Below are 10,000 nucleotides of genomic sequence, written 5' to 3' on the forward strand. Positions count from 1 at the left end.
CGACTGGTTCGATGGTCGTTTGAGGGCTTCGAGGAAAATCCAACCAGCGTATACTTATATAAAGGGGAATACCTTTCGTTGATTGTTTTGCAGGTATGTTCAGAGAGTGAATTAAGGAAACTTGTTTGCGTAGAAATATGGAATGGAATCTTACTAGTACGCAAATTTTTAGGTCAGTTATTTTAATTACGGGATATGTCACTCTTAAACCAAGACAGTTAAAAATTTCAATGACACGTTCCATTTTACCTACAGTAGTTCCAGTAAACCTAAAGACTCGAATTGTTCAGTGAATAAATCGAGATTAGCGTGTGTGATTTCAATATACCTCGCCTCCGCTTTGGTGGTCAAAGGTCGACTTTTCTTGACAAACAGCATGTTGAACTTGGGCCTCAAAATCCTCCGTTTCATCTACCCAAAAATTTTATTGAATTTAACTGCAGCAGAAACATTGCTTATTCCGACGAATATCGTCTCGTTTGAGAAAGCCATGTGCCAGGATGCTTTTTTGACAGTCGAATTTCGCACAAATTTGGCACTCTGTAACCAATGTAAAAAAGGTTAAGATTTAAAATTTGGTCAAAAATTTCAGTTTTGGTGTTAGGTGCGGTTACACTAGACCTCTTGCCCATGGGGAACCTTGGGGTTACGGCTTGGGTTGGGTTTACCCTGGGTTATGATCGACTCCCCATTTGCGGTTACACACTTGTAAATTACCCAAGGGGAAGGTAAGCGTTGGCCTGTTTTGGTGGGAAACTTACCTTTAAGATAAGACAAGATGAGATTTATTAGTTTTTCCACTAAATGGTGTTTGAAAAACTAATTACAATACAAGATATATTAAAATTAAGGATCTAAAAAAAAAAGTAAACATCGAAGATCTACATCTGAACGACAAACTTTTCTTTGGCTTATTTTCGGTAATTGTCACGATCGGCGCTTCTCTTAAACTGTCCACCTCAATTAAGTTCAGCGATTCATCGCTTCATTTTAAGAAGGCAACAAAGACGTCGACTTCAGTTACGCTTTCTCTAGTCCTTGCAACTCTCCAATTTATAATTTAGACGTCGACTTGCTGCTGGCTAGAAAAGGCGTGCTTGGGTATTTCCACGTCCGCAGTTGTTTACACAGTTCATCACAGCATGAATTTTCCTCGCGTTCGGCAATCTTGTGATTGGTTGAGTCGCTTTGGGGTTTTGTTAACCATAAGGCTTACATCTGGAACTGTCATGGGCAATTCTTCTGTTCTTTTTTACGTATCCATGGAAATTTTCCACAGGAAATTTTCCTTTGGGCAGATCGGTTACACATAAAAAATTGCTTCCCCGTGGGAAAAAGCCACTTACCCAAGGGCAAAATGGCTGGTGTAACCGCAGCTATTGTACCGTTAACAGCGCTAAAGGGTGAATGAATTACTCTAGATGTGCCATGTTGTTTTGATTTTCAAGTTACTCATTCGTTATTCTAAAATAGCGATTCAAACAAGCAACATTTTGGAGTCGTTTTCACTCGCTCACAAGGCCCCATACCGAAAAAGTCGCCGTCCAGGTAAAATAATGATCGAAACAAACTAAAACATATTTTTCCAAAAATGGTTATGGTAGTCCTTTATTGTGGCAAAGTTTGGCAATTTTCGATTTTTTTATCTTGCACGGTCTTAGGTGAAAATTGCTGAGAGGCGCTCTTAAATAACACAAAAAGGCAATATATTTTGTACTAAATAAAGAGTGGAATATTCATAAAATTTTAAGTACATTAATTAACGTTTTAACAGCTTTTGGCGAATATCGGTAAACATCATAAGTTGCGTGATTCGAAGTGCCACTGACTATATGGCCGAATAGAAATTTGGGTCTGCTCACCAACAAAACTAAATTGTATCTGTTTTCTTACCACTATAGTCGCAACGTAGTACACATTCCAAAGCAGTCCTGGTTGATTCACTGATGACTATAGAACCAAAATCACTTGACCAATCGATCTGTAGCACAACAAACTGACAACAGCGACTGCACATAAAGTTATTGCACCATTACTTATAGCCGTTGTCAACGATTGCACCATCAGTCGTAGCCGTTGTGAAATCGCCGATGACGTAATAGTCGTAGCTTTCTTTCTGAAAAGTCACGATTACATGTTTCAATAAGACACAAAAAAATAAAAACAAAGCAATTGCAGAGCAAGAACCGCGCTCGGCCCATGGCCGCGCGGTTAATAACTCAATTTATTTTAACACACATCAGACATAGATAACGTGGATTTTGCAACAATCTACATTTCAGTCGGCTTAATCCAGTATCACTGAGATGTAAAAATGTCTCAGTAGGATCCTTTCAGGAAGATGTTATTTTCAATGACAAGCTTTCCCTAGGGGTTATCACGCATTGCTTAACTAATGAAATCCCGGTGTCCTAATTGCTCGGAATACATGAAATTCTTTGTGCATTTCGTTGCACCGAAAAAAGACAACCGGGACTACGGTCGTTTACCATTTACAAGTAGAAACCGGTTGGTGCTAGGTTTTTTCAAATGGTAAGCAAAAACTCCCGAATGGGAAATTTAGTTGGAAACGGCGTGTACCATTTACAAAATCCGTTCAAGGTTATTGAGAGAGTCTGGAGCGAGGCAAAATCATGGGAGTATGCAAATGTAAACACGTTTTAACGATTGGAAATTCCGTTTGGGAATTTTGGACTACCTTTCAAGAAAGGCCGTTTTCTCCGGAAATTTTTCGTTTGGGAAGACCAAATAGGCTTACCATTTACATTCCCACCGAAATTTCCGGATTTTTGTGGTAAATGGTGAACAACCTATAACTCGGATACCTTTCAGGTATTCCGAGTAATAACTGTTGGTTTATCGATCGATATCCCTCGATGTACTGGTGTGAGAAATGACTTTGAACATTTCAATGAATCTGGAAGCGCAAAAACAAAGCACAGATGATTTCAACGATCGCATTTTGCGTGGACTCTTAACAGCAGTCCCCAAAAGGTGCAGCGACCTGCAGTCATGATAATGTCAGTTGTTGACAGATGTAAAACAGGATTGTCTTTCAAACACTCTTCATTTTATGCTTATGGCTGGTTTTTTTATTATAAATATTTATTTTACCCTCAGTCTGCATTTTATCCCCGGTCTGCAGTCTGCATTTCACCCTCAGTCTGCATTTTACCCCCGGTCTGCAGTCTGCAGTCTGCATTCTCTGCGTTTTACACTGACCGGTCTTACACGAATTACAATCCCAGTATCGGTTATCAACAAACTAATCGATAAGAAGTTTTATAAATGTGGCTCCAAGTTTTCATATTTAAGACAAGTCCTATTTGTGTGAATGAAGTCAAATATTTGAGGCAAGTTTTGTATGTGTGCCACGAGTTGTATAAATGTTCAAAGAAAGTCTTAAGGTGATGTTACACGAGCCGATTTTTAACGTCGATTTTTAACGCAACATAGACCTTATTCATAAATGGCGGCCAATTTATAATTCTTTTGTGGAAGTGCAAATTAGCCTACCAAGCCTCGATACCATACAGTGAATTGAAAAGAATTTTTGCTCTAAAATGGGGCTTGGTAGGCTAATTTGCACGTGGACAAAAGAATTATAAATGTGACCGCCATTTATGAATATGGTCTATTGTTGTGTTAAAAGTTGCCTCGTGTAACATGGTACACAGGGCGATTTTTAACGCAACATTTTGTTGCGGCAACATGTTGCAGGTTTTTAAAAGCGATTCAAAAACCTGCAACATTGTTGCCCAAGTTTTGTTGGTGTTGGTGCGTGTAACACCCCGGCCGCTGACTTTTAACGCAACATCGTCAAGAGCTAACTCTCTTATTAACTGATGATATACCCCTCTTTCCTCCCTCCGTCTAACCCAACTTCTCGTCCAAATAATTCGTTCCTGATTTCTTCCTTTTCATCTTCCAAATCGTCCACTAACAACAGAACCTGAATGATTTTCAGCCGCCGTCTTCTTAACTCATTGTCTGCCATATTTGTCGATCAATAACCTGGGTTCAAGTGTTGTGTCCAATGTTGCGTTAAAAATGGTCTCGTTTAACATACCGTTGCCGCAACATAGTTGTGTTAAAAGCTGTCTCGTGTAACATGGATTAAAAATCGGCGTTAAAATCGGCTCGTGTAACATCACCTTTATGTATTTGTAAGATGTTGTGTTTATTTGGGAACAAGTTGGATGTTTCCACATTTAGTTGTATCTATATGAGACAAGTTTTACATGTCAAGAACAAGTTTTATATTTATTAAGGAAGTATTTTTGTCCGTTTTGGCGCGTCATATATTTGGGTGGTTTTTGGCAAACAGAGGTTAATTATTCGTAATGCGATCTCATCCGTTGCTGTTAGCAACGGGTCGCAAATTTGACTGTATTTTGACACTTCTATTGCATTATCATATTACCCATTGATCGCTGATCCGATTACTCCAAAAAATCGAAAAATATTCGTGCTTCATCAGTTTTCGGTCAAATTTATGTCCAAGTAAGCAGATAAATTGAAGAAAATTTTAGTTTTGCATTCAAAAATTCGTAATCAACGCTAAAATCACCAAATTTTGCCTGGAAAACGTTTTTTTTTCTATTTCTCTTAAACTTTTTGGTTCAAATTTCGCTTTTATGAAAAGTTTCAGTTGGCTGTAAATAAGTTATATGCTGTTGGAAAGCTTATTTTCTTAGCTTTAAAATGATGTATGTTGTCCCCTAACTTTAATTTTTTTTTTTTTGAGAAAAATAACATTTATTGGCGATAGCTGATTTCGGGCGGTTCAGTCTTGCGAATGGGGAAGTGGGAAAAAGGGCTAAGTAAATCAATACAAATCAGCTGGGGTTGATGAATAGCAGAATTAAATTTCAATGCAAACTCCTGCTTATCTAATTAACGTTTGATACAGATCTCTACTGTATTCAATTTATTGTTTGATTTCGCAAGTGTAATAAAATATTCGCGTCCGATCTGTATGGGTGTTTGTAAACACCTATATCCACCCATTTTAAATGAAAGTTGATGAACGAATTGTTTTTCATCACTTAGCCGGGACATAATAACTAAAGGCCATTTGGCAGAATAGAGTTGCGAATTTTCAGTGTTCAGTTGGCTCGCGACAGGAATTTCATTTTATATTTCGTTCAAGGAGAATAACCCTTCAAATCCATAAGATTCGTCGTTTTCAGTCACAAGAATTACCTCAAACATCATTTCCGGTATTAAAAAGAAAGTATTTTCTTATAATACTTGATAATAATAGCAGTACAGTATGATACCTTGGATTTTATCGAAATTATGTGAAAGGTAGAGAGATTAAAATTATAATTAACGGACACACAGATTGTATAGACCCCTTGTGATATAGCCACGGAATTCGTCGAATTCATGATCATGAACTGTAAGATACATACATGCAAACATTATTAATTGACCACTCTCCATAAGGGCTTTTCAGGGCCCATGACATTCAACAACAACTGCTAAAAATCCCGCGGGACTGGCCGCGGGAGGCAAGCTAGTTAGCTAGTTACAAGTGCAGCTGAGAAGATAATGGTCAGAACGTGTCTTGAACCCAGAATGCCTGGATGTCAAGGCGAGCAACCCCACCACGAGGCCGCACTGCGACGTCACAATGTAAAAATGTTTTCGTCTCAAGAAACTTACGGTTTACCACAATCTATTCTTTTCGCCCGCCTTCTCAATTTCCTTTCATTCTTACCGGTTTTCTGACTTAAAGTACCTACGGAAAATACCATGAAGAAATCTCCGTTGATTCACCAAGGCCAAAAAGAAAAGGAAAAACAACTGAATATGGTTGCGATTCAGCAACTGCACGGCCAACGTTCATCGTCAATGTAATTTGCATAAAACTCCTTTTGCAAACTGTTGGTTGGCCTTTAGCTGTCCACACGCCAAGAGCCTTTCATCCTGCTTTCATCATTATTTGCATTATTTTGCGATGATTTTCTGAAACATCCAAAAGCATTCTTTCGCGAAGATATTTATATTTAAGTGTACCATTTTGGTTTTGCTTTGTAAGCCTATTGGATAGAGGTTGTAAGTGGTGTGTTTTTAACTAGCTAATGAGAGTGTAATGATATGTAAGAGAATTTTGAATGTAATCAGCAATATCCTGTTCCGGTCGGGATTTTGTTCATGTCTGTACAGTCATGGATTCAATTGGGAAGTTTTTAACCCGGCGACTCCCGCGGGTTCCCCATTGACGAGTAAAATCGTCTGGCGTTAGACAGTACTAAGTATGGCCGGTGTATTTGCGACAGTGAATGGAGTTTAGCGACAGCGAATAAGGTTTAGTAATAGATCCGTTTTCAATTGAGTATCGAAAGTAATTAGCAAATTACTTTGTTTTTGCATCTACTTCACTCAGTGATTGGTTCAAAGTTCCCTGGCCACTTTTTCAACCAATCAGAAGTGAAAGCAAAACCAATCGCGGCCGACGCGTGCACGTTTTCCCGCGCTTTTCCCGCGCTTTGTGTCGGCTACGTGTAATTGGTTCGAGTTTTGATTGGTTTACTGGACTGTCTCCGTCCTTTTTGATCGGCCAAAGTAATTACTTTGGTTTTGGTTTTACGACACTCATTTGAAAACCGCTCTATCGAATGGATTCTAGCGATAGCGAATGTGTATTAGTGACAGCGAAAGAGCTTTAACGCTAGCGAATGAGTTTTAGCGAAAGCAAATGAGGTTTAGCGCTAGCGAATGAAATTTAGCGACAGCGAATAAGCACTAGCGAAAGAGATTTTGTTTTAAAACAATAGAGTAACCATGACACGTCGCAATTATTCAAGATGGCGGCGCTCTGGAAATTTGAAAACCAAAACAACCGTTTTACAATTTATTTATTTCGGATTCAAACGCTCCCATTGGAAAGCGTTCGAAGAATTTTGATTGTGAGCATTGTGTTAACTATTTTAAAGATATATTCCTGTTTTAGTGGAGGTTCCCTTTAAAGGGCTTCCCCGTTACGTATACCTGACTATCATGATGGTGACCATGACGTCGAAAATGAGAGTATCTACATGGTGTTTCAGTTAAAGATTGTTCCGTAACTTGAAACAACGTTGAAACAGTATAATTGTAGGGTTAATCGTTCTTATAAGATAGTCTCTTGAAATTATTGAACCGATTTGACGTTTGAGCCATCTTTCAAACGGAATGATGACAAAGCTATCCAGTGGCAGATCTAGGAATATTCTAAGGGGGTGAGGTGAAAGAATCGAAGTATATGCTGTAAATAAATCGATGCTGTCAACAGAAATATAGCTTAATTTAATTAAATTGTATTTTTTACCAGAGGGAAAAAAAGCAGTTTAATCAGAGTCAGAAGCTGGAAGAAGATTCTGCTCGTAACTTCGTTTGCTCTGGACATGAATATGTTAACCAATCAGAATCAAGTAATCATGCCCTCTTGGTTACCAAAAGTGCTAACGTAATAAAGAAAATATGCCCTCCCTTTCAGCCAATCAGAATTCTGTAATTTTGCCCCGTATGTGATAAGCATTAATATATCATTAATAAAAATGTTCGCGTCAGGTAAACAGTATCTGTTCCAGAAAACATAAAAATACAGTAAAAAGAAGGTAAATAGCCATCCTATTAAACCTCCCCCCCCCCCCCCCTTCCCCTGGATCTGCCCCTGCTATCGATGTTGTTTATTTATTCTCAGGTAGATGCAGTTCATCTTGCGTATTCGAACCTGTTGGAGATAACGTAAGTTGGAATTCAGCTGTAACTGATCATGAGGGGAAATTTCTGGCCAAAATCAGCAACTTGGATCAACTTTGCGATTCCAAAACGCACTTCGATGATCCAAACCTGGAATATTGGACAGCCCTTCGGCTTACCGAAGATGGAAAATGTCAATGGGGCTTAAATAATTCAGCAATCTGGGAAAATTGCAACGAAGTTCTCGAGGAATCACAGCCTGGTCAATGTTACGTTATAAGCAAATATCCAATGAAATTGCAACCAAGAAGCTGTAACAGCTCAAAGAATGTTTTACGAATGTTCGATTGTAACTCAGGTAAGTGAGGACATTTTCAGGTATGTTCACCTTTGAGGCGGTGCGACGAGGGCAATTTGGAAAACTTTGAAAATACTAGTGAAATTAATTAGATCCTTTAATTGCACAAGGAAAAAAGGAAAGAAATTAAACGGAACTTTATTGAAGTGTCTAGTCTTATAGCGCTGGAGCACTAATTGGTCTAGTTGGGGATGTCGACATTGTAAACTGAAATTAACAAATTAACGCAAATCAAATCAAGAGTTGGTTTTTGAGGAGAGGGGAAAACCGGAGTACTCGAAGAAAAACCTCAAAGGGCAGAGTAAAGAACCAACAAATGAAGCTCAACTCATATATGATGACGAGGCACATTGTCGAAGCGCTTGCATGTTTATCACATAATTATTGAGGGAAGCCCGTTCAATGCCGCGAGAAAACTGACCGATCAGTTCAAGGAACAGCTTTAGACTTAAAATTGCAGCAATCGTGCTTTCATTAATTTGGTTAAAATCGTTGCTGTTAACAGAAATAGCGCTTAAAACGTATCACCCTGCGAGAAGAGCCTCTCTAAAACTCGGCAGAGTCTTTTAATTCGCCGCAGCCCAAGTTTCCGGGCTAGTTACTCCAGTCAAACCAGTTTAGGCAGCGCGCACATCGTATTTTTGACAAGGCGAATGTCAAAATCGAGCCTTCAGTTCCAAAAACAATATGACGTCTTGGAGTGCAATCGAGACTTGGCCTGGCTTTGAGACTGTCTCCAGGCAACGGCTTGCGCATAATCAATAAAAATTTAAGACGATTTCTGCAGAGTCCTTTCTTTCTCGTCAAGTTAAGAAAGGCTCTGCGGGCAGTGAAAACGTTTTAACCAGTATCAAAAATCCCATAATATACTCTTTGTTTGTAAAGTAGTAGTTGCCCTCTTCTTTTTTTATCAGATTCGAATTCCAATTACATGAAGTACACATATGAATGTGAAGAATACAAGGTAACATAAATTTTGCCAGTGGACTAAGCTAAGCGCTCTTCTTACTAAATGTTCGGTTCTCGAGGGGCAATCTGAGCTGAGCATTGCTTGGAACATTCCGTCGTGCCATAAAACCGCCATACTCTCAGTCTTGCACTGTGGCTTCAAAAGGCATCTGCGGAGCCTGAGCACGTAACCCGGGATAAGCACTACTGCGAAAAAAGGGCAAAGTCCTCGAAAAAATATTTACGCATAAAATTTTAAAAAACGGGGAACATATATTAAAAAAGAATGAAGAGGGCTAAAACGGGATAAAAAAATGTCCTTGTACCTTCAAAATAATTTAGCTTCAGCAAGCTTTCCTCTTTGTGCAATCTTAAAGTAGTTTTGTTGGAAAATCGCATAGCTGGAAACTATTCCAGGAGAGCGGCAGAAGAATTTTGGTTGTGACTTTTTGCGCATAAGCACATAAGCGAACGCTTTCCCGTTACTTTGACACTTCAATTATTTTTATTTTATAGTAGCGCCATTACTTCTAAGAAATACTTTGCATAAATTCACTTTCAGCTTCGTCTAAATAAAGCGGATACTTTCACACATTCTTTGTTTTTGTCGTGTTGCTGCTGTTGCTTGCATGTTGTTGCTGATGTTTCTGTGTACTTTTGTCCCAAAGATTTCTACTTCTTTACAAAGTGTTGCAAGTAATTCGCAGTGGATGGTAAGTGGAAGAATACCGAGGCCTTAATTTATTAATGACCGGCCACACGGGAAACAGTAAGTTTTATTTCCACGGGGGAAAGCAAAACTTAGTTGCGACTTTTATTGCATATTTAGTGGCCGTGCAGTAGATTTCGAGCATCTGTCCCGGAGAAGCTTTTGAACTTCTCAGTCTTCAGCTCTTGATTGAAAGCGTTTAGCTGCCACAGCATAAATATTTTTTTTTCTTCACGCAAGCTGGCAGGCAAATTTGCCGGGGTTTCTAAGGCGTACCTGAATCACATGCGAGT

At 38.9% G+C, this 10,000-nt stretch overlaps 1 protein-coding gene across 10 annotated transcripts in view; it reads left to right on the forward strand.

Moving 5' to 3' along the window:
• The window catches only part of LOC138003611 (adhesion G protein-coupled receptor L3-like), an 81,487-nt gene that overhangs the window by 29,661 nt on the left and 41,826 nt on the right, over window positions 1-10,000 (forward strand). For all 10 annotated transcript variants that reach the window (XR_011123620.1, XR_011123621.1, XM_068849771.1 and 7 more), the window contains exons 2-4: window positions 7,694-8,050; window positions 8,965-9,014; window positions 9,667-9,711. Coding sequence is in view for 8 of the 10 variants with exons in the window: in XM_068849771.1 (XP_068705872.1) it covers window positions 7,694-8,050; window positions 8,965-9,014; window positions 9,667-9,711 (452 nt within the window). In the remaining 2 variants the exon portion in view is untranslated. The remainder of the gene's footprint in view (window positions 1-7,693; window positions 8,051-8,964; window positions 9,015-9,666; window positions 9,712-10,000) is intronic.

This window comes from Montipora foliosa, chromosome 5, assembly GCF_036669935.1.
Source record: "Montipora foliosa isolate CH-2021 chromosome 5, ASM3666993v2, whole genome shotgun sequence".
Classification (NCBI taxonomy): Eukaryota; Metazoa; Cnidaria; class Anthozoa; order Scleractinia; family Acroporidae; genus Montipora; species Montipora foliosa.